The 25,406-nt window shown below is 45.0% G+C and overlaps 1 protein-coding gene across 2 annotated transcripts in view; it reads left to right on the top strand.

The window, feature by feature from the left end:
- The first annotated feature begins 19,339 nt into the window (after positions 1-19,339).
- Positions 19,340-25,406, top strand: part of Clrn1 (clarin 1) — a 38,076-nt gene continuing 32,009 nt past the window's right edge. For both annotated transcript variants that reach the window (XM_074059367.1, XM_074059369.1), the window contains exon 1: positions 19,340-19,889. In XM_074059367.1, the coding sequence (XP_073915468.1) occupies positions 19,637-19,889 (253 nt within the window). In that variant the 5' untranslated portion in view covers positions 19,340-19,636. The remainder of the gene's footprint in view (positions 19,890-25,406) is intronic.

Raw genomic sequence — 25,406 nt, 5'->3', positions numbered from 1 at the left:
AAAATAACTGGCTTCAAATCCCAGCAGTGCTGTTTACTTGCTGAGAGGCCTTGGGATATGTAAGAACTGTACCTAGGCTTTTTCAGCTGTAAAGTGGGAATAACATTGACTTCACAGTGTCCCTGCGGCAATGAACGTAGGGAGGACATTTGAGACTCCTAGCCCATGGTTATGTAGCAGGCACTTAAATTTTATTCCCCTTTTAAATTAAAATAAAACCCAAACACATTTTCTCAGTGTTTCAGAAGCACAAATTACACAGCCCTGTTTCAATACCACCTAGCTAATACGTTTTATGAAGAAACTCAGCCGTAATTTAAAAAAATGTTTTGGACTCACCCAACACCCTCCCTCCCGCTTCTAAAACTGGAAACCAGGGAGGTAAAGGGCCCATCTGTGCACCCACACCCTCTGAATATGAAATTAAATAAGAGGCTCCCTGCCTGCTTCTGCTGAGCTCCTCAGTTTTGAAGCAGACAGACAGATTTGCTTCCATCAGAACCTCATCCTGTGTACCCCACAGTCAAATGCTCCTGCTAAGACCAGAGAGAAAGAAAAGCAGTCCATTTAATCTCAATCCATCTGTGTACTGAGAAGTGAGATCACGAACACTGATCCCTACCTAGAAACTCTGCTACCTGCTCCCAAATAAGGAGTGATGCTTCCTCACCCCAAACCCTGCAGTCTTTATTTTAAAATGAGTAAAGTAGGTCTAGTTCTGGTTAAAACATAATTATTTTGTTTCCCCCCTCCCCTCTTCCAAGCTCCATTTCTGGCTTTTGGATCTTTCTCTGTGTTTACCCTCCCCCTTTCATCTCAGGGGGTCCGTTTCCTCTTGATGCCCAGGGTGGCTTCTATTTCTTAGGCAAGGCCTCCGACTGCTGGTGTCTCTGCCTTTGCTCTTGTCCACCATTTTCCTTCTTTTAAGTGTTCCTTAGGAAAGGCCTGGCTGTGCCTGGACCTCACCCTGAGCTATGCTGGCCATGTCCTATTTTTGCCTGGTAGGATGCTGTACCAAAGGTATGTCTGATTCTAATCTATGGGGAGCACGTGGTGACCTGTATGGGATCTGAACCCCCATCCCGTTCTCAATGGCAGTGCTCAATAAACGAATGCAACACTAGTCCACGGACCACGGTAATGAGCTGCCCTGTGTAACTTTAAGGAGGAGGAGTCAGACAGGCGAGGTAGTCAGGGCTAGGGATCAGGGCAGTCGCAGCTGTGATCAAACAATAAAGTAATGCAGGGAGCTTTTAATAATAGTAAAACCCTGGTGCACATCACCAAATTTAATTAATTTCTCGTTGGGCTGGGGATGAATGTTTATCCATTGTGACCACAAAAGACACTATAGAATTTACCATCTTAGCCACGGGTACAGCAATTTGAACTCAAGGCCTTGCGTTTTCTAGGCAGGTGCTCTACCACTTAGTCCTTTTTTGCTTTAGTTATCTTTCAGGTAGGGTCTTGTTCTTTTGTTCAGGGATGGCCTCAGACCTCAATCCTCCTACTTGAGGCCTCCTTCCTAGCTGGGATCACAGTCACACATCACTGTGCCTGCTTATTGGTTGAGTTGAGGTCTTGCTAATTTTTTCCCCACTGACCTTGAACTGGGACCCTCCTGAGTACCTGATCGTGGCTGTGAGTCACCATACTTGGCCTGTTTTTTTAAGTGGCTAAGTTCAGTAGTGTATTTTTAAGTTCAGTAGTATATTTTCACATTATTGTGAGATCAATCTAGAGAATGTTTTCATCTTGCAAACCTGAGATTCTGTACCCGTTAAACAAGAGTGATCTTTTCCTTCCTTCCCCCAGTTCCTGATAATCACCATTCTCCTTTGTTTCTATGCCTTTAACCACTTTAGATATTCAGATACATGGCATCAGGCAACAGTCACCTTCTTGTGACAGCGGCTTATTTGACTTAGCGTGCTGCCTGCTAGGTTCAGTCATGCTGTAGCAGGTTTCCTTCCTTTTACAGCTCCGTCGTATTCCAGAACCGTTCAGTCCACCCGCACTCTCTTGATTTGGGTAGTGGACGTTGGGATGCTTCTGTCTCTCGACTGCTGTGAACAGGTTGCTGCGAACACGGGTGTGTAGCTTTGCAGGAGGCCATTTGGCTGGACACTCCAGGGACTGCTTCCGGGCATCCTGTTCTACTTTAGAAGTCTCCGTGTCTGCCTTCATCAAAATACTACAATGTTTTCATTACCGTAGCTTCACAGTGCGCTTTGAAATAAGGAAGTGTGAACTCTTCGACTTTGCTCTTTATTTTTCCAAAATTATTTTGGCTACTCAGGGTTTCTTAAGTATCCATATGAATTTTAAAATAAAATTTTCTATTTCTGCAAAAAACTGCCATTGGTGTTTTGACAGAGATTTTCATTTGATCTGCAGATTACTTTGGGTGGTGTGACATCTTAATAGCTTGTCTTCTGACCTAGAAACATGACCAGTTATAGCCATATTCTTTGATTTCTCTCAGCGATGTTTTGTGGTTTTTAGTTTACAAGTTCTTTACACTCTCAGTGAGGTATAGTCTTAAGTATTTTACTCTTTTTAGGTGCTATTGTAAATGGAGCTCCTTCTTAATTCTAAATATCTTTTTTCAGATTAGTGTATGGAAATATAACTTACTTTTACATGTTGAGTTTGTATTTTGCAATTTTGCTGAATTCATTTATTAGCTTAACAGATTTTTTTTCAGTGTGGAATCTTTAGGGTTTTCTACATGTGAAGTCTTGTCATTGTGAGCAGAGACTTTTGGTTCTTCCATACCAATTTGAATGCCTTTTTTATCTTTTTTTTTTTTTTGTCTAATAGCTCTATTTAGGATCTAAATACTATGTTCTCTAGAAGTGGTAAAAGCAGCCATCCTTGCTTTTCTCCTGATCTTAGAAACATGGGTGTTAAGAAAAGCTTTCCAGGTGACTCGAATTTTCAGGGAAGTTCTCAAACCTTTGGATTAGGGATTTTGTTCCTGCAACCTAGAAGACCTGGAGCCAGAGGAGCCCAGGACGTAATCCTGGACCCCACTGTGGGAGCGTGGGAGGAAGGCTTCAATGAGATGCATTTATTGGATGGTGTCATCTTCACAACAGAGGAAGGGGTTTCTGATCACCGTGCTCACTGGTTCCAAGCAGCGCTGGGCAGGAAAGGCCTTACTTTTGCAGATTAGCTCCCTTGAATAGCTGGGGCTGCTAGGGGAGGGAAAAGTCAAAGATGGATGCAACGAGGTACAAATGTTAGGAGAGGCAGTGACTTTATCCCTCCTTCTGCTCCAAAGCCAGATCTAGGTCTCGTCTGGAGAGCTAACCCTACCGTCTTCTGCCCAGTTAGCTCTGGTGGAACGTCTCCAGCCCCAGTACCATGGTGGGGAAAGACTCAGGCCTGGTTCCTCAGAGTGTTGTTCCTCTTGGCCACAGTAGTTTCTTCAGGGGTGGGTGCATGGACCCTTCAAGAGTCAATGAGACAGGGAAACTTTTCTTCAGACTTCTTGAGCCAAGGCAGGCTCTCTGTCACTGTGCCTGAGGAGTTGTCACCATCAGGCCATGAAACTTGAGATGGATGTTCACATAGTACAAGGCTGAGCAAGAGCTGGGACTGGCACTGCACCTGGCCTGAAGGCAGGGCTGGTCCCCAATCTTTCTGAGTCTCAGAAAGCCCCTTTATACATAAGCTAATTTTGTTCTTCATTTCTGTCACTTGCAACCAAGAGTCCTTACTGACTTAGAAAACAAGAAAGCTCAAAGAGTGGGTGGCCAGGCAGCCAGCACCCAGGCCAGCAGTCCAGGTCATCGAGCCCCAGAGACTCTTGGTAGTGCAGTGGTGCGCGCTTGGGCAGAACACAGCCCTGGGCCAAAGCCAGTACATGGTTAAAAACCTGGGTCCACCTTGCTGGTCCTCATGCAGCTCACCTGGCAGGTCCTCACAGGTGAGTTCCTCACCAGCTCTCCTCCTCCCTCCAAATCGGGCTCAGGGAAAGATTTAGTTACTTCATTTTCTCTGAGGGTTGCATGACTCCTGTGTTCCTACTTGCTAAAATGTCTACATCTCAAAGGGACACCAATATTCCAGGGATCAATCAATTTCTACAGAGGGAATTTTTAGGCACGTGAGAGTAGATACATAAAATTTCAAACAGCTTTGGTTCGTTGCATTCTTTGAAGCCTAATTCACAGCAGACAGATGTGTTTGTCTGTTCCGATATAACACTTACAGTGAAGAAGCTCTTTATTAACAATGCAGAATACCTCTGTCCACTGTGGGCCTCAGTTTACCCTGGGGTAGAAAAGTGCCCTCAGAACAGTAAGGAAAAATTCACCACCATCACCGTTCTTTGTTGAACACTGCGTGCAATGAAATTGAGCACTTGGCCTGCCTTGTCTATCCCTCATTGATCCCCAAAGCGACCACACCGTGAAGCTTACACTGAAGCTGAGGACGTTAAGGCACAGAGAGGTTGAACATCCTGTTCAAGGTGGCACAGTGCCCGGACGGAAGATCTGTTAGAAGGCTCTAGGGTAGAGCTGGCCTCCACAGGAGTCACTGGTGAAATCGTAGGTTGGAAACGGCTTATTTTAGACTCATAGAATTGGGGAGCCAATAGAGTGGCCAGTGTGCCATTAAAATGAAAGAAAAGAGACCCGGTCAGAGTGTCAGAAATGAAATAGATTGTATGTGTGGTTCTTCCCAGTCTGTGCTCTTTGCACAGAAGAAAGGAAGAGGGAGAAAGGGAGAGAGAAAGAGAGAGAAAAGAAGAAGAAGAAGGAGGAGGAGAGGAGGAGGAGGAGGGGAGGAGGAGAAGGAGGAAGAGAGGAGGAGGAGGGAGGGAGGGAGGAGAAAAGGTTTTGTTTATCATTTCTGAGACTGTAGTCTGTCCCTGGTCAGTTGCTCTGGTTGCTTTTGGGGCTGTGGTATTCAGTCCATCATGGTGGAGCGTGCAGCAGGGGAGGCTGCTCACCCTTGGGGGATTTTTTAAAGCAGTCTTTATTTTTTAGAGCAGTTTTAGGTTCACAGCAAATTTGAGGGTGAGTACAGAGGCTTTCCATAGGTTCCCTGCCCCCCCACACACACATAGCCTCCCCTAGGTTTGCTCTGGGCCAGGGTAGGGGAGGCGGTGGGAGAAAAGCACGTGGAGTTGTGGGGAGGACAGCGATGAAATAATAAAACAAAGTTCCATTCTCTCCCTTCACTCCCAGCCCACGCCTCAAGGCGCAGCCACCACGAACATTTTGCCATATTTTCCTGTTGGTTTGTCTACGCTCCTACTAAACCCCGTTCATTTTCACACCCAAAGGGTCCTCTGCCATAAAGACATCTTGTCCAACCATTGAATCTCTGGAGAGCATGTTTGCCGGGACCTTGTGGGCCTTGCTGTCGGGCACACATTGGGGGAGGGCGGACAGTGGCAGCAGACACTTCTTCCAGGGGCTGCAACCCCAGGGGTTCGTTTGCAGGTGCATCCTAGATTCAGCCCATCAGCACAGCCTTTTGTTAGACCCCCAAATCCCTACACAGTGCCCAAGTGTGATGCACCAGTAATTAAATTGATAAATCTTCTTTATTGCCAACTCTTCTAGAATGTAGGTGCATTCTTGGAGAAATATCTAACCCAAAGTTAGATATAAAATATGTTCTCTTTGGTGTTCAATGTCCTGAAAACACCAACAGGCTTGTGTTGTGTGTACATCCACTTTTACTTGGAGGATTAGCTGTAGAAAATTTACTCTCTCCTGTGATCTGGATAACGTTACTTCTACAAATTAAAAATAAGGGAAATGTCATGGGGACATGGAGAAAAGTGGCGGCTGACTGGAGTCCTACCCACGGACACGGCCATAGTAACATAAAAGCCACTCGGGTTCAGAAGGAAAAGTGGTCTGCTTTTTTCTGGAACTAAAATAAGTCATTCCACACACAATAAATTCTGCAATTCCTGTAGCGAATTCACTGTTTGGAGACTAAAATGAAATAAAATAGCCCCAATTAAGAACTCTTAATAAAGTTACATGTAGCAAGAACTGTATCAGAAGACATGTTAGCAAGAACGGCAAGGCAGTGTTAACATGTAAGTTTTATGTTTAAAATTGACTTGATATAAAAATAGAAATTAATATGTATCAAGCATTAATTCTTGGTACAGTGGTTTTCTTAAAACCTTAATATTTTAGCCATTTCCAGTGAGGCCTCTCCATAGTTCAGAAATAAATAATTTATATCAGTTATATAAAATAGCTGATATCAGGAAGCTTTGTTAAGTGGCAGGCACTGTTTGGAAGTGTTTATATCACTATTCTTCCCCATAACCCATGATCTCCCTCTCCCCATTTTAAACATGTAGCCATCCCAACTTCTAGCATTGTATTACAGATCCCAGGACGACTTAACCAGGCTGCTATTTTGGGGTGACCCAAGGTCCAATGGTTTCCAACATTTGTGGCAGGAGTTGATTCTGGGGAGACTTGGCAGGAGGCAAAGGATCCCGACTCCTCACCCGAGGCGGTTTCACCGCACGATCTGCCTGAAGGAACGGTTTTGGGCTCTGAGCCTGTTGAAGTGTGCAGATCCCATGGGACACTCGGCAATAACTGCGCTAATTCTGTCCAGTTTCAGGTACTGTCAGAGCAGCCCCCGTACCCCACCCTGAGCCCGTCATACCCAGCTTGCAGCCAGGCTCGGCCAAGAGGACCTTGACCTCCAAACACTGGAGATCTGTGTTCTGATTGCTGGGCACAGAGGTCAGACAGACAGACAGACAGATGGTGGCATTGTTACTGTGCTGCCCCACATTCTTATAGGTCCCTCCCCTCCAGGGGACTTAAAGGCCTGGCACCACTACCTCTCCCCCATCCCCCTTAATCTTTATCTTTTCCCCCTTTGGGGCCAGACATTAAAGACTAGGACATTCAACATCAATGTCACTCTTGAGGGAAATAGAAAGTGACTGTACATCCCCAGGGCAAGGCAGAGGCTCGGGAAGACCTCAGCTCAACCTTGGCAGAGGATATCCTACAAGAAAGGCAAATGACAAAGAAAACCAGCAGGCCTGGGAAAGAGAGAGAATCTATTTCCAGAGTTAGCACGTCATTTGATGTAAAACACTCAGCTTCAACTAAAAAAATCATGTCAAACCAAAGAAGCAGGAGGTTTGGCTTACTCAAAGGAAAAAGGAAATCACCAGAAACTGTCCCAGGAAGCTCTGATGGCAGGTGTACCACACAAAGACCTTAAAACAACTGTCAAAGACGCTCAAAGAACAGAAGGAAAATGTGGAGAACACCAAAACAAAAACCCGCAGAGAAACTCTGGATCTGAAAAGTACAATGGGGAACTTGAAAACCAGACAAGAGAAATTACAAAGTCTGAGAGACAGAAGGAAAAGAGGACAGAGAAGAAGAATGTTCTCCGAGAGTGAAGGAGAAATTAAGGCATTCCCAGGTAAACAGAGGTCCACAGAGTTCATGACCACCAGAATTGTGTTCAGGCAATGCTCAAGGGAGTTGAGAGTGGTGGTGGATGCCTGTAGTCCCAGCTACCCAGGAGGTAGAGGGAGGAGGGTGGTGAGCCTGAGGTTGGTCTGCGCAAAAGTTAACAAGACCCTATCTCAAAACAAAAGGTCTTGGGGCACAGCTAAAGGGTGGAGCATTTGCTCTGCACGCACAAAGACCTGGTTCCAACCCCCTGTACAAAAAAAAAGCTTTGGGGAGACAAAAGGACACTGACTCAAAGCCAGCAACTCAAAGTCATGTAAAGAAAGAAATTCCTCACTAAAACAAAGCACCAGAAGAGTTGTGGAAGTCAGTAATTCTGTCACGTGTTTCTGACTCCACTCTGTTTTCTTTATGACTTAGTACACTAATACATTTTTAAATTTTTTAATGTAAGAGCTAGTAAGAGTGTAATTTTGGTCTGTTACTCTACTTTTTTTAACCTAAATTAAGAAATTAATATATTTTAAAGACTCATATCTTTGGACACTCAGTGTTTAAAGATGTGATCTAGTGACATCAATAACAAAAGGTGATGGAGATAGATCAGTGTTATTGACTCGAGCTGGTGTGAGTTTAAACACAGTGCTGTACTTCCAGGATGCTAAATGCAACTTCCATGGCAGACACGAAGACGATGCTAGCGGAGACATCCAGGCGTGATGCCACACGCCTATAATCCCAGCACTCAGGCTGAGGCAGGAGGATCACAAGTTCAAGAACGGCCTGGGATACAGTGAGACCTTGTCTCCAAAAACAAAAACAAACAAAAAGGAAGAAGCTATAACATATACACAAAAGAAATGAGAAAGGGATTTAAACATTTCATTGCAAAAAATATTCAAAAGACTTTAAGTAAGGTGCTTATTTTATTTATTTATTTTTGGCAGTACTGGGGTTTGAACTCAGGGCCTCACACTTGCTAGGCAGGTGCTCTACAACTTGAGCCACTCCGCCAGTCTCAAAAGACTTTAATAATGCAGGAAATGAAAAAGAAAAAAGCTATAAGACATACAGAAAATAAATAACAAAATGAAAGAAGTTTTTTTTTCTTTTTCTGTACTGGGGTTTGAACTTAGGGCCTACACCTTGAGCCATTCCACCAACCCTTTTTGTGAACGTCGTTTTTAATTTTTTGAGCTAGAGGCTTGTGGACAATTTGCCCAGGCTGGCTTCAAACCTCAATCCTCCCGAGTAGCTGGGATTACAGGCATGGCAGATTAAACTCTGCCATCAAAAGACAGACACTGACAGAATGAAGGAACACACGATCTAACGACATTCAATTTATGTCCAAAGAGATTGAAAACAAAAGAATGGGATGGCTAGGCCATGCAGATATTAATGAAGAGAGCAGGATGACATGCTAACATCAGAAAAAAATGGACTTTCAATCAAGAAAGTTTACCAGAGACACAGAAGGAAGTTCTGTGTTAATGAAGGTGCCCTGGCCTCACTGCATAGGCTCTGGAAAGGCTGGGAGCCATGAATGTTGTCGAGTCTGTTCATTTGAAGTAACGAAACAATGAAAGCCAAAGAGGAAAGTGACCCAAGGAGGTCCTTGGGTGACCGCGTCAGGAATGACCTCTACCGATCCCAGGTCTTTTGGGTGCTGCTTCTTCCAAACACGTGGAAGACACATTTCTTGGATGATGATCCCTGGGAAACCGTCATCCTGATGGAGTAGTATATGTGCTATGTCCACTGAGTATCGAATCGACCAGAACGTCCTGGTTTGTGCCTAAGGAAGGGGTCACTTGCTGTTCAAAAGGTTTGTTGTGTTTAACTCACTTGCGAGGGGAATTATCTGGATGGCTCTCGGGGAGTGGTGGCATTTAAGTGTTTAAATGTTCATTTTCAGAGACAATTTACATGCACAAAAACTCTCTCCTTTTAGCTACAGTTCTAGAGATTTTGGCCATCGTTTCAGTCATGTGACCGTACCATAACCATCGCCAGGCAAAATTCCCTCATGCCCTGTTGGCCAATACCCTCGTTAACCTCCACCCCTGAAAACTTTTGGTCTAATTTTTGTCCTAAGAATTCTACATTTTTCAGAAGTTGCCTTTTGAGTCTGGCTTCTTCCACTTGCAAAAAAATGTTTGAGATTTGTCTGTTTGGGTGTTATGTCAGTTCCACTCCTTTTCACTCCTTAGAACTGTGCCACTGTGTACGTGTGCCACCCATCATTTAATGGACATTTGTGTTGTTTCCATCTGAGGACAACTGTGAATGAACCACTGGGAACACTGGGGTTTACGGTTTGTTGGGGAACATGGCTCCATGTCTCCCTGTTCACTGTCTGGAGTAGGACGGCTGGGTCATGCTGTGAGCTGAACCTTTAGGGACTGGAGAATCAGAACCCCAAATGCTGAGGCACCTCTGTCCTCACCACGAGCTAAAGAGACCCAGTTTTCCATGTCCTCGTCCTCACAGGACCAGTGCTGCTAGTTGTGTCAGTTTTGGTCCTTTCAGAAGTGGGTGGCGGTCCCACGGTACTTGCATTTTGACGACTGGCATGAAACATCCTTTCAGGGGCTTATTTGCCGTTCATGTCCCTTCTTTGAGCAAGTGTCTGTTCAAGTATTTTTCCCATTGTTATTGGGGTGCTGGTTTTCTTATTATTAAACTTTGAGTTCTTTGCGTATTCTGCACGTAAATCTTTTATCAGATATGCATTTCCATGGACTTGTGCTGTCTTTCTTGCCTTTCCATTTTTAAAAGAAGTTTTTACCAATTAGAGTTTTAAAGTTCATACTTATTGTTTGTTTTTTTGAGATAGGATCTTGCTGTGTAGCCCAGGCTGGTCTTCAACTCAAAATCTTCTGTATCAGCCCCCTGAGTGCTGGAGCTACAGGTGTGTACCACCACACCTGGCCAAACTCTTTTTGTCTAAGAAATCTTTACTAAACCCACGGTCACAAAGATTTTCTACTATGTTTGCTCTTTCCTAGAAGTTTTACATTTAGGCTTAAGATCTAAAGATACCATTTCTGTTCATTTTTTTAGTAACAGTACAGTTTTCCTCTTAAAATATCTTTGTTAAAATAGTCTTTTCATGATGAGAAAATATTTCTTGCATGATTTTTTTTTTTTAAGCAGCACTGGGATTTGAACTCACAGACTCACACTTGCTAGGTCGGTGCTCTTAGTGCTTGAGCCACTCTGCCAGCCAGCCCAGCTTTTGTAATTATCAGGAAAAGCTGGTGGTGAGGCTGGTTTTCATCCCTCAGAAGTGAAGGTATAGGGAGAGGCTGGGTCTCATCAAAAGGGTCCCAGCTTTGTTGAATTTGCTTCTGTTCTCAGGCGAGCCATGGCTCAGACCAGGCATCTTGTGTCATTGGAAGACACGGTGTCATGTCTGACTTGGATCGCTGGTGGTTTTCAGCACAGGATAAGTCAGAGTGGGGGGTCCCAGCAATGGTGATGTCATCGGCAGCTCCCGTCCAGCAAGGCCTGCCCAGAATCACCACCTCCTCACCCACCTTGGCTCTTAGCTCAGGGCCTTCCTAGAGAGGCATTCATACAAGGCCTTCATAACCCTGCAGGCTGCTTGGGCCACTGTCTGCCCTGACACTTTCCTCCAACACGGGCTGGGCACGAGACTCCACGCTGCACCCAGGGGAGCAGAACATTACTGCGGGTCAACGCCAGCCTCGTGCGTTACCACCGGGCCACCCCAGCCCCTAGTGAAGGTCTCACGTCCTCTTCAGTCGAAACTTCCACTGCTCTTCTAGAGTTTGGCCTGTCTCGGCCACGAGGTTTAAAATACGTAGTTTCAACGTTTCATCGCCCTAGTGACCAGCCTACCATCCAGGAGGGTGGTGGTGTTCCCTAAGAAACATAAATACACACTTTGTTCAGGAGTTCATCTTCTCGTAGGTGAACAAAATAATTGTTCCTGCTGATTAAACTGAGGGGAGGGAGGGAGAGGGGGAGAGAGAGAGAGAGAGAGAGAGAGAGAGAGAGCACACATGGGTCTACCTCTAGAATAGTTACGATAGAAAGTGAATTTGGTATAAAGAAAATTTATTTGCAGTATTAATTCATGTTTTCCATTCTCTGGGTATTTGATTTCTTTATATCCACCATGGGAGGTGGGGACAGAAGGAGGCCAATCTGTGAAGGGCAGGCAGGACTGCCTGTGGATTTGGTGATGGATGCCATAGTCTAAGAGAACAAAGGGGGGAAGGAAAGGGCCCAGAGGTCAGAAGGGTGGAAAGAAGGGACCCAGAGGTCAGAAGAGTAGAAGGAAGGGACCTTGTGGTTGGGAGAGGGAAAGGAAGGGACCCAGAGGTCAGAAAGGGGGGAGGAAGGGACCCAAAGGTCAAGGGGGGGGAGGAAGGGACCCAGAGGTCAGAAGGATGGAAGGAAGGGACCTTGTGGTTAGGAGAAGAGAAGGGAGGAAACCAGAGATCAGATGGGGGGAGGAAGGGACCCAGAGGTCAGAAGGTGGGGAGGAAAGGACCCAGAGGTCAGAAGGGTGGAAGGAAGGGACCTTGTGGTTAGGAAAGGGAAAGGAAGGGACCCAGAGGTCAGAAGGGGGGAGGAAGGGACCCAGAGGTCACGAGACGGGAAAGAGGGAACCCAGAGGTGGGGAGAGGGCATATTCAGACTGAATGCAGCCAGAGCCTGGAGTGGAAGTCAAGTCCCTGGTCACTGAATTAAATGTACTGTCACCCAGTCCCTCTAGTAGCCAGCTGGTGAGGCCCATGCTCAGACAGGAGCCAGCATGTCTGAGCTGCTGACCCCTGGGGGGTTGCCTGTCTACGCCAGGACTTAGGTCAGCCCTCCCTATGTCCTCTCCATGAAGTCAGACCAGGAAGGTCAGCAGCCAAGGACTCTTATGATTCATCTAGACTGGACTGAGAGGTTCTGGACACCTATGGGGGTGGTGACAACACAGAAGAACAGTGCTCATCCTTGAGGAAGGAGGGAGCAAACACAGCCAGCTTGATTGAAAACTCCTGCTAACCCAGGGCAGTGTTGGACACAGAGGCCTGTGTGTGTACTGTAACACCTAACATGTTACGTGTGCCACACGTGGAGCTGAGCGGTGCCACATGGCCTTCACCCAGGTGACATCACAGCCAGGTCTACCTTGTGTACCAGGCCCAAAACCAGCTGGTGGGAAGGGCTGAAAATCAGTACTTCCTGAAAGTTTTATTTAGAGAGCAAATGAGTAGCTAAAAGACCTCAAAAACTGAAAACTGAGAGCTACATTGGAGGGTGGTGAGAGCTGTTGGGAAAGGAAAAGATGTGGATGGAACCAGGCGATTCAAAGCCTCATTCAAGGTTGAAATTTTCCCTCTTTCTGCAGATCTGGGTCCAGTGCTTTGACTCAAGTCTGTCAATTCCACTTCTACGTATTCAGGATTATATGCACACTCCTAATCAAAGATTCAGTTCACATATGGCTGTCACAGAGTTATCCGTGTGAGCAACTGTCCCCACTTCCCTCAGGTGTCTGCCACGCCTTGACGCACTTGCGACCGTCATTCACGTGTTGGCGAGGTAATGTCTCCCCATGTGAAAGCCTGCCGACCCACAGGTCCCCAGGTGACTACATTTTAAAAATCTGAACACATCCTGTTGCTTTGGGCCCCTCTTTCTAAACCATTTAGTTGTCTGTCATTTTTAGCTGTATGCTCAGTTGGAACCCTAATGAAGGTTTTATATGAAGCTAAAATTTTGGATGAGATATAATCTATGCTTTTATCCAATTCCTTGATAAAAATGTCCAGGTGAATTCACCTAAAGCCCTCAGTAGCCGGCATTGCTCTGGTGTGGGGATTTGTCAAGGTGCAAATCCACCTCATTGCACTTCTGTCCAGTTCTGCACCATATGAACAGCTCAGGAAACTTTGCAGTCTGACTGGATCACATTCTCAGAGAAGGGAAGAAGTCCAGTGGCGGCCCCAGTGTGTTGAAAGAAAAGAGTTGATATGCATGCAGCACTGTCATTGAGATGACGTGTGTTTTAGGTTTCCGTTGGTATTTTCTGTTGGTGTAGGTTGTTAAGGAAATTGTTAGTATTTTTTCAGGATCCCACACTAACATCAGGAAATGTCATACCCAATCACAGTTGGCAATGACAGAATCAGACTACTCCAGAACTTAACATCTACTCCAGGTTACATCAACGAGGAAAATTATTAGCTATTTCCTGTGCTAGGAGCTGGGTTTATCTATTAACATTGTTAAAGGAAGTGTCTAAAAACTGTAGATGGACTAATTGTCACCACCTTCCTGTAAGAACTGACATTCTGCTGGGCTAAGATTTTAAATACCAGCACAAACTTGGTTCCCAACAAGAAACCCAGACAAAGACCTCACTGCCCAACCCTTCCAATCCTCTAATGTCCCCACAACTATCAGCAGCCCTGAAAATCCCAGCCAGGAACCCTCCCTTCCAGTCCAAATTCACTGTGGGGTCATCTGTATTCCAAGAGAACTTTGTTTTCTCTCTTCCCTTCCCTCAATCCTTTTAACCCTCTGGTTCAAGCAATTATCTCTACAAATATTAGCTGCAATCAAGGTCTAGCACATGTGGTAATTTTCCCTCTAATAAATCAATCAGTTCTTTCTGCGGAGTGTCTCCCCCCCTTACAGTCATTACAGCATTACAATGCTACTTGAGGATCACCAGCAACTTGAATTAGTCAAGGGACGTCAATCAAATTTGCCAGATTTCAAGGAAAATGGGACAGATTCACAAAGGCCCCTTGTCTCAGAATAGCAAGCTGGATAAGACCCTTGTTGAATCTTGAGAGGTCTCAGAGAATAACGATCAATCTGAAGGAAAATCAGAATAGGACTCCCAATGACAAGCAGACAAAATGCAGAACTCCCATTAATAATCCAAAAATTAATAACTGGAGTAACGAATTATTCTATTGCAATACCCCTGGTGATGCAATATTCTGTGATAGCTAACAGGTTAGAAAAGGAAAGAAAAAAGACAAGGCAATCAAGTGGATATATTTTACTTCCGTAAGTTCCCTTCTTTTTTTAACATAGATGGGAACCAGAGATCCAACTCTTGCTTCCTGGAGCTGCTTTCAGGTTGCGGGTCTGGAGCTCAAGGGACAGAGGAGTGTGAGGCCCAGGGAGAGCTCCTGCGCCTGCCCCTCCAGGAGAGCAGGGCAATCTTTATCTCTTGTTGCACCCAAGAGTTCGGTGGAGGAAATGCTTTTTTCTGCTTAGAACCGATCTGAGAATCAGCGATATGGCCCAGGCCACAGTTTTCATAAATATGTAAGATGAATGCCAGAGAAATTAAGAAATTCTTATTTTCGTGACAGACCCCGGAACTGCATCTTTCCACCCCTATGCCGTGCTGCGTATTGCTCCAGGGGTTTGGGGAGCAAATTGAGTGAGAATTCTGATGACTGTGATTTGGGGTCTGGTTATTTTTTGCTTTTGTTCTCAAATGGTCATAAGGAAAAACCCGAATGCAGCCAAATTAGCATGAGAAGAGACACAAATGCTATTTTGGAAACAAAGCCCCCCCCCCCCCCCCCCCCCCCCCCCCCCCGCCCCGCAATTGTGCTCCTTTCTCTACAGACTTTCTAGTGGCTTGAAGAATCATATCATTATCCAGCACCTGAAAGGGGTCACGGGGTGGGGTGAGGGGGCTAGCCTCCATTTTCTTATGCCACCAAATGTACTCCTATTACGATTGAAAGCAGCAGAGATTTCAGTAGGATTCTTGGTGAAAACTTGCCGACATTAATGACTTAAATTCTAAGAAAGACTGCAAGGAAAACGGTGTCATCACTGTCATTCAAGCCATTTAAGACAAGATTTCAAAAGAAGGCTGTCAGGCATAATGACTGCCACTTCCATTACATCGCCCTCGGAGGGTGGATCTCCCTCTACTATGCAGCCTGTGGGTGGTGGGTGCTCAAAGAAGGAGCAAGGTGGGTGCAGGTCCCCGGGGAAGGGGAGGCTGCCTCCCATGGCCAGGACACCTCACCCTGACCTTCACTGGTGATGGATATGTGGAAACCTGGCCATTGGGGCAGCTGGGGGAGAGCGCGCTCTCGGTGGTAAACAATTTAGGGACATTTGAGTGACAAAGGCTGTGCTGTTTTACTAAGTTACTGTGAGAATACTTACTACCTCCCTGGAGAGCAGGTGTTCTTGCCGTGTGCATCACGAACCCCTGCAGAACCCCTGTAAAGCCTCGTCAGTGAAGAAGGTGCTAGGTGTGTGTCAGGGTCGGGGGTCGGGGAGAGAAGCCATGGCTGTCGTCTTCAGCCACACATTGAATACCTGGGTGATTTGATCGAAGGCCACACTCTAAAATCAAGTTCATCTGAACCCTAGGATGAGGGTGCAGATGTAAGTGCTTCTAAAATATCCAGGGTTCCAATCAATGCGAGTCAACTCCCTGTATAGCTATCCTTATCTCAACCAGCAAAAACCCTTGGTCCTTCCTATTATTGCTTATACTCTCTCTTCAACAAAATTAGAGATAAGGGCAAAATAGTTTCTGCCGGGTATCGAGGGGGTGGGGGGGAGAGGGAGGGGGAGAGAGGGAGGGGGTGGGGAAAGGGGGAGAAATGACCCAAACATTGTATGCACATATGAATAAAATTAAAAAAAGATAAAAGAAAGGATTAGCCAAAGTGTGCAACACTAAGTTCTTAAATTTGATGCAGCCACTGCACTGCCTGCTATAAGCTGTTCAAAACCATGATCATGAAGGCAAAGAGCTCATGAAATGTAGTAAAAATGTTTGCAACACTAAAAAAAAATTAAAAATAAAATAAAATAAAATATCCAGGGGTCCAGCTAGCAGCCAACTGAGTGCCATTGGGTTGGAGCACAGGCCTGACTGTTAAGTCAGGGCATTAAAACCCAACTGCAGTGATTTCCTTAAAGAAAGGAGATCTTAACAAGCATTAGGGGGACATCATTTCAGGACAAAAGATTAGCTCACTCTGCTGTGTTTATTTTTCTCTTGTTTCCACTGAACAGTGATAACTCACTGTAGACTAACGGGATCAACCCGCTGTCTACATCCAGAGTCAGGGTTTTGTTCTTTGGGCAGCTTTAGACGTACTTGCTGGGTTCCGGCTAATTAAGCACTGTCCTGTGCTAACCACCCTTGTCTGGTCACATCCTTTCCTTGCTAGTGCTGTGGGTTAACTCGTGGGCAACTCTGCTCCCAGGCCGTGGAAATGTTCAGTGTTTTCCAATTATTAAGCTGATTTAACAATAAGCTTAACTCTCCTTCAATGTCTTAAACTAACATTTCCAGACAAGTCCTCATAGGGGTAGTGGTGCCCCTTGTTTTTCTTTGGCAACCACACACTAAACCAGTGAAACGCTCATTGGGCCACCAAACAATCTGTGTCGAGTTATTTATTGTGTGTCAAATTACACAAAACGCAAAGTCTAACTTATTAAACCTTATTCTGAATGCCTCTTGGGAATCTGTGTACCCAGTTCTCCTGCACCATGTTTGTGTTGCTCGCTCTTCCCCTGAAGGTCACTGGCATTCTTTAATCACTTCTGTACTTCCTTGTCTGTCCTTTGCCGTCAGCCTCCAGCAACTGCAAGGACAGGGTGGATCTCTAGCCATAAAGGAAATGCAAATCAAAACCACCCTAAGATTCCACCTCACCCCTGTTAGAATAGCCATCATTAAAAACACCACTAATACGTTGTTGGTGGGAATGCAAGCTGGTGCAACTACTCTGGAAAACAATATGGAGGCTTCTTAAAAATCTAAACATAGATCTGCCGTATGATCCAGCAATCCTACTCCTGGGGATGTACCTGAAGGAATGTGACTCACAATAGCCAAGTTATGGAAACAGCCAAGATGCCCCACCACTGACGAATGGATTAAGAAAATGTGGTATCTATGCACAATGGAATTTTATGCAGCCATGAAGAAGAATGAAATCTTACCATTCGCAAGTAAATGGATGGTTCTGGAGAACATCATTCTGAGCGAGGTCAGCCAGGCTCAGAAGACCAAAAATCGTATGTTCTCCCTCATACGCGGACTTTAAATCAAGGGCAAACACAGAAGTGTGACTGGACTTGGGTCACATGATAAGGGGAGAGCACGCACCGGAGGTAAGAAACCCCAAACATGATAGCATTTGATGTCCTCACTGCAGAGGAACTAATGCAGAAACCTTAGAGCGACAGAGGTCAATATGAGAAGGGGATCAGGATCTAGTGAAAAGTTCAGTTAGAGATGAATCAACTTATACTCTCTGTTCAACAAAATTGAAGCTAGGGGCAGAACAGATTCTGCCTGGAAGCGAGGCGGGTAGGGCAGAGAGGGAGGGGGCAGGCGGTAGGAGGGAGAAATGGCCCAAACAATGTATACACATATGAATAAACAACAACAACAACAAAGGACAGGGTGGTTGTTGAAAAGTTCATCTACTATCCCCAAAGCTCCCTTCAGAGGCTGACCATGGCATGACCTAAGTCTTCATTTGTTCGTTTTCTCTAAGCTAGCATGCACGTGTGCTTGGGCCAACCAGGGATGTTCTGTTCGCAGCCCCGTGCTCTTCAGAAGCCCAACACATCTACATGAGAGCCTCTCCCAGCCCAACTCGGCCCCAGCTGACATGTCTTCAAGGTCAGAGGCTTTGCCTAGAATAGCACACGAGCCTCAGAATCCCGAGACCTGGATTCCAAACCCAGATCCACTGCTCTCTTCAATTAGTTGCTTCATCTCTGTAAAATGGGGACCTGCCCATCGTCTCGTCCTCATCACTTTTGCGATGCTTGTGAGAATTAGGTAGCACAAGTTAGCAAAAGAGCCAGACATACTAAGTTCTTACTAGAAGTTAACTGTAGGTCGGAGCTCGGTGTAGTAACGGGAGTACATGGACATTTAGCCACACACACGGTCCTAGCTCTGTTTGCAGGAGGGATCTCCGGGGACAAGCAGGCTTAAGAAGTACAAGCAGAATTCTGAGCTTTAGTTTCCAGGTCTTAACAATTTCACCAATCCCACTTTGCCACATAATCTGCTCTTCTGGGGCAAGTTCCATCTGACCGCAGTCCCTCTTTCCAAGACAATGGCCTGTCTTTGAGGATGCTGGCAGTCAGTGGATGTGTGCGGTCACAGGGAAGAAGCCACACGCTTTAAGTGAAAGTGCCGAGGGATCTACCTGTTTGCACTGCAGTCCATAGGTGTGTGCCCAGAAGAATTTCAGTGAAATTCCCTATGAATACATCACTTCAAAGCATCCATCTGGGAGGTTAGGGGCCCACTCTCTGTGTTGGTCTGGGATACCTCATATCCCTGCCAGGCCCAATGCAATGAACTACTTGGTTTATTTATTTTGGTGGTACTGGGGTTTGAACTCAGTGCCTCACACTTGCTAGACACATGCTCTTACCACTTGAGCCACTCCACCAGCCCTTTTTTTTTTTTTTTAATATGATGGGTTTTCTTGAAAGAGGGTCAAAACTATTTGCCCAGGCTGGCTTTGAACTTCAATCCTCCCGATCCTCCTGATATCTGCCTCCTGAGTAGCTAGGATTAAAGGTGTGAGCCACCAGCACCTGGCTCCATGTACTATTTTTATCTCACTACAATTTAAACATTTGAAAATCAATTAATTATTATTATATATTTTTCCTACCTCTGCCATTAAAGATTTCCCTCATTAAAACCAAACAAAATCCAGAAATAAAGACATTCAGATAAACGAATGTCTCGAGTTGCTAAAAACTTAGCTCTGGAGCCAAGCCTGTTTCTGAAAGTTTCAACTCACCCAATCAGACAACAGGCGGAGGAAGGGAGGCACTTATCAAGTTACACAGAGGACTCCCTCTGTCATTCTAGACCTTTGTTACTCAGTGACACAGAAGGGGCGCTCCAAGGCTCTGAAAGAGTTTTATTTTGCGGGATTCTTAACCCAAAGACTTCAACTCGGAGAGGAGCAGCAGAAGAGGAGGGAGGGTGACTGTGCTTGTTGAAGGAAGGACACTTTGTCAACTGACATCCAACCTGGAGAAGCCTCTGCTGACAGCAAGTTGCCTTTTCAGCCGGCGCCTGTCCCGTCCTCGTCTGTAATAAATGCAGTCAGGGGACAGTCCCTCCTGGACACTCACAGAGGTCTTGCTTTTGAACGGCACCCTCACAAAAGCCATTTCTCATCATGCCAAACCAACAGAAGAAAATCATTTTTTGCGTGGCCGGAGTGTTGAGTTTCGTGTGTGCCCTCGGGGTTGTGACAGCCCTGGGGACCCCATTGTGGGTTAAAGCCACCATCCTCTGCAAAACAGGGGCTCTGCTAGTCAACGCTTCAGGGAAGGAGCTGGACAAGTTCACTGGCGAGATGCAGTACGGGCTTTTCCACGGCGAGGGTGTAAGGCAGTGCGGGTTGGGAGACAGGCCTTTCCAGTTCTCGAGTAAGTAACAGTCACTTCTGAATTATTGAAGACTTTGGGGCTGCTCTTCCACTGTTGCAGGAATTATGTTAAGAGTCTTGCTCTAAAACTGGTGTGGGCCATTTGAAACACCTAGGACTCTGAGCAATTTTTTCCTAGATTTATTATTTGCTTGCGTTTAGTAACTTTTCATTCTTGTTATTTTTATTATAACATATAGTTAATTAGTTGTTATGTCATTAAGCTTTTTGAAAGCAATTAAGGTTCTTGAATATTTCTATCCTTGTAGGAAATTATGAGTCTTTTTAATAAAAAGGGATCTTGAGGAAAAGAGAAGCTGTAAGAATCACTCTTCACATCTTTTGTTCCTTACGAAAGGACCAGCATTTTGAGCCCCTTCCCGAGCCTACTTGCTTTTCCACCTTGACCATGACTTTGCCTCCTGTCCTGTCTCCCTGCCCACCTGTACCTGCTAGGACCTTTGCTGCTGATAAATATTCTGTTTTCATTTTTAACCAACTTGGAATCACGTGGCTATAGAAATACAAAAATGATCTGCTGGGAAAGAAATAGATGCCAATTTGGTGTAGAAAATTTGCAATTGATTGACCTTCACATTGGGTAGAGAATATAAGACAGATTTTCCTGTAGTGATTTTTGTGAAATGGAAGTGTTTTCACAGTATTTATAACCTGTTTATCATAAGAAGAGAATTTTTTAAAAATTACCATGTGAATAGGAAACTCATTAAATGAAAATTAATAAGAAGTCATTTGTTATATCTCTCACAACACACATTCAGAAGTTATTATTATTTCAAAAGGGCTGGCTCGGAACAAGCTTATGAAGACACAGTCAGTAAATTGCTGCATAAATCACTCTTCGGAAAAGGAAGCTACCAATTGAGGCATTTAAAATGAATTATTATTTTGCCTGGGTTTCTTTGCTCCTCTAGTATAGGTAGAAGGTGAAATTAATTGAATTTATTATTAACATATGCGGTGTCTGATTAAATTTCAGTGCTAGTCTATTTATATTTCTGCAACATTCCTTATATCTTCCGAGGAGTTGCTGGGCACCAACCTCCGACTCACAGGGCTTGCAAAGTGTTAGGGCTCCAGAAAATCCCCAAGAATTAGTCTTCAGCTTTTCAAGAAATTAACATCAACTGGATTTGATGAAGTGGATAGTGACTTCTTCACCGAATGGCTTTAGTTCATCAAGGTAATGGGGCTGTTAGAGTCACCCAGCTTCCCTCAGGGGGCAGAGAGAACAAAGCAGCATGTTATGTGATTTGCAACTGTATTAAAAATAAAAAAGGAAAGAAGACGGGGATGAGCTAACCGTGACTCACGGTGGCTAAGGCAGGAGGAGGGAAGCTTCTCGCAGAATTGACACAGAAAAAGGAATGGACAGTGAGTACTCTGGAGCATTTGCATTTATTACAGAGAAGTGGAGATAAACCTCACTCACGCCATAGGACATGTTTCAGGACAGTCATGGATGGGCCTGGACACCTGAGGCTCTTCCCATAGCTTGCTCTTCTCATGGCTCAGTGAGTGACTTTGTGCCTGGGTCCCCTAGGCTGTCTCTGGCTGGGATACAGCTGTGCTAATCAAGTGACCCTCTGTTTGCTCTCTGTGAGGACCTGCAGAGCTGGCGAGCTTAAACAGCACCTTCGTTGCCAGCCATCTCACAGGACTGTCTGGAGAAGTGGTGACAACCCTCTTTGTAGACTACCCAGACTAAAGTGCTACATGCGATATACTTGTTAAAGCCTCATTCGTGTTGGTGAGGCTGAGAGAATGATGCTAATGATAGAACTTTTCTTCTCCTAAGTGTAAAAGTATCGCTTTCAGTGGAACATCAGAGAATTTTGGGAAAACCTTAAAATAAATACATCCAATGGACTCCCCAAAGAGCACAATGTTCACTTAAATTTATACCTGAGAGCTAAAGGTGTAGCTCAAGCAGTAGAGTGCCTGCCTAGCAAGTGCAGAGCCCTGAGTTCAAACCCCAGTACCACCAATAAATAGAATTCTATAGAGAGAGATACAGATAGATAGATAGATGATAGATGGACAGATAGATGATGGGTGGATGGGTGGGTAGGTAGATAGATGATAAATGGATAGACAGATAATAGATGGATAGATAGATGATAATAGATAGATAGATGGATAGATAGATAGATAGATAGATGGATAGATGGATAGATAGATAGACACACATCCCTGTTGATGTTAAAACTTCCTATCTGACATGCCTCAGGGATATGTTGTACTCTCCCAGTTTATGCCACCATTGGAATATAGCTTCATGGTTCTTCCCACTGGAAAAGAATTCTCCCGTCAATGTTTCATCAAGGTAGCAAGAAGTAGGAGAGCCCTCTGACATTCTTCCTGACAGAAAAGCATAACCTCTGAATATAAAAGAGCAAGAGACCCAAAGCTCAACTCAATGATAGCTTCCTTTGAGCAAACCCAGGGGCCTGCAGGGACCTCAGGACGATTATGGTTTCTGCCAGAACCCAACTATGGTTACAGCACAATAATTTCCCGGAGTGCCCCCTGCTTCGTTGTTCCTTTAGAAAGCTGTTAAGCCACATTCAGATTTGTAGAAACTCGCAGGAGGCATGGGAATGGTAACCTACCAAAGTCTCAGTCACTTGTGGCCAGAGTTCTTTGTGTTGTCATGTGTCCATCAGTTGATGTGAATTTATACTTCAATTCTACTGGATTGCCAAACTCTATTGTGCTTACTCCAGATTTTCACTTGTACAAACATTAGCCAACAGAAATATAATGGCAAGCTACAAATGCAAGCCATATATGTTGCTTAAAATGTTTAAAATGGGTTGGTGGATTGGCTCAAGTGGTAGAGTACCTGCCTAGTGAGCATGAGGCCCTGAGTTCAAACCCCAATACTGCCAAAAATAAATAAATAAAATAAAAAAAGTAAAATGTTTAAAATGTAGCCATGTTAGAAAAAAGCAAAGACAAACAGAAGAAATTAACTTGATACATTTTCTTTAACTCAAGATATCCAGAATGCTGTTCTTTAATCACTATAAAAAGCTGATATTTGACATTCCTTTGTTTTTCTTGGTGCTAAGTCTTTAAAATTCAGTTTATATTTTATACAGCACCCCCTGCATCATCCAAGTGCTCACTCTAGTGGTACTGTATCATCTAGTGGTATGGGATCTAGTGGAACAGGAGCCAGTGGTACTGTGTGTAGTGGTACCGGATCTAGTGGCACTGTTTTGGGCATTGCAGATTTAGTATTGTATTTGTATTACTCTGAATACATGGGCCATTGGCAGTGTCCATATTGTGAATGACCTCTTGCTTGGCTCTGCTGTGTGATCTCTGAGTGTGATTTTTTACATGCGGTGTGTGTGTGTCGCTTTAAAAACCTATCTGTTTGGTATAACCGAGAATGAAGAATGGGCCAGAGGAACAGTTCAGCAAGTAGTCATCTTTGGTCCCCTTACTGTCCCCACTGACCACTCTGTCTCTGTTAATTATAACCCGGCTGTGCCCTGCTAGCACAGGGCACAGTTATGCTGGGAACACTTCTGCCTCATTTACACTGGCCCATCCCCGTCCATGTCCGGGTCAGTGGTTCACTTTCTACAGGTCACCGATGCTCACACCCAGCCCACAATTCCATTCATTATCCTGAAGGAATGTTTTCCTTTCGAGCAGCACAACTGGTGGGTTTAATTTTTCTTGATATGTCACCTGTAAAATTTAATGATGACATCTAAACTCTAAATATAGCCATCAAGACAGAAACTGCCAGTTTTGAGCCCGGAGTGTGTGGGTCGGTTTGTTTTGGTGGTTTGAAACGCTGCAGAACGCCATCAAAACACGATGCCCGAGAATCAGATGGTATCGATCAGCCTAGATACTCTGAGCTGCTCGTTGCCAAAACAGTTCAATGAGCTGGGGAAACATATGGAATCATTTCTCTGAAATGTGAAAAGCAAACTTAACCAATTATGTAGCCCAGCTTGCAACTTTAGTCAGATTTTGAAAACGTGTCAATTTGGACCTTATGATTTAAGATTTGTAAAAAGCCGAATGAAGATCTAACTCACTTTGGATTTCAGAAATACCATCTCTCCTTACCAAATGAGGCAGAGAGGATTTTAAACTACTTCTGTGAGTGGGTGCGTGGCTTCTTGGGCATATCGTGGGGTGGGATACTTGGGCTTAGGGTCTCAGTGACCACCACTGAGAGTTGAGTCTCTATTTCCAGGTTCTTATCTCCTGCTGACCTGACCTGCCCCATGGAGTCCGCTTGTCACCATCCTGCACGTGTGGCATCTCTCCTGTTGCCTTGTCCACAGAACAGCTTCAAAGAGCTTTAAGGTCCCTCCTTCTGACATGACACCCTGCCTGTGCCTTCCCTTCCTTACTGGGAGGCCTGTGTGGAAACAGGCATGGTATGGGGAAACCATCCCACCATCCCACCATCCCACCCAGTAAGCATGGACCTCCCGCCTTTTGGTGGGAGCCTTATTGTCTCATTCACCCGCAGAAACAGTCCAGGAAGCAGAGGTTTTGTTTCTGTTGAAACAGAAGCACTTTTTGGAACAGCTGTGTGAGAAGGAAAACCTTTCGACTTCTCTCAGCCGAGCAGCCTTCTGTCCACGTAGACCTTCCTTGACATTCACGCTCCTTTTCAAAGCACCTATTTTAGAACTATTTGAGAATGTGTATTTCTTCTCTGCACAGACATCCTAATCCCTGAGAAGACAGGGGCTGTGCACAACTCATCCTGGTCCTCCCTCAAACCAGGCCCAAAGAGATAATTATGAAAGGCTTAGTCAGCTGACACTGCTAGGAATGAGCAGCCTAGATCTGAGGAGCATCTGTGCTTGCTGTGATGAACAAATCTCACTTCATCCATTCTAGTTCTTGCATCCACAGAAGGGAGGAGAAACTGGGCGATTTTAAAACACGTCTTCCAGTTCTAATGCTTTATGATCTACAAAACGAGTGACTGGCTGTTCTAGACGAGGTCCTTCCAGCTTTGAAATTGTTTGACCCTCCCTTCTAGTCTCTGTCACTTGAAGTTTTCCCCCACTGACCATCCTCAGAAGTGGTGGCATATGTGAGCCTGTGCTCTGGTCCTCAAAGCTCATGATTTTAAAGTATTCTGAAATACCCACCATTTACCAGGACCCAGACACACTTCATTATCAAAGTGACTGCATCTTTCCTTCCCTGTCACAACCTTTTCGTTTTTGTGTGGAAAACTGCAGGTTGAAGAAGGAGCTAGGAAGCTGGGTACAGTGCCTTATGACTGTAATCCTAGCTACTCAGGAAGTGGGGATGGGGAGGATTGCAGTTTGAGCTCCATCTGGGGCACAGAGATAGAGAGACCCCCATCTCAACCAATAGCTGGGGGTGGTGGTATATGCCCGTCATCCTAGCTGCTGTGGGAAGTATAAATAGGCAGATCTTGGTCCAGGCCCGCCTGAGCAAAAAGCAAGACCCTAATTCCAAAATAAGCAGAGCAAAAAGG

Source organism: Castor canadensis, chromosome 17 (genome assembly GCF_047511655.1).
Source record: "Castor canadensis chromosome 17, mCasCan1.hap1v2, whole genome shotgun sequence".
Classification (NCBI taxonomy): Eukaryota; Metazoa; Chordata; class Mammalia; order Rodentia; family Castoridae; genus Castor; species Castor canadensis.
The sequence above is the reverse complement of the archived record's forward strand: the minus strand, read 5'-3'. Positions and strand labels throughout refer to the sequence as shown.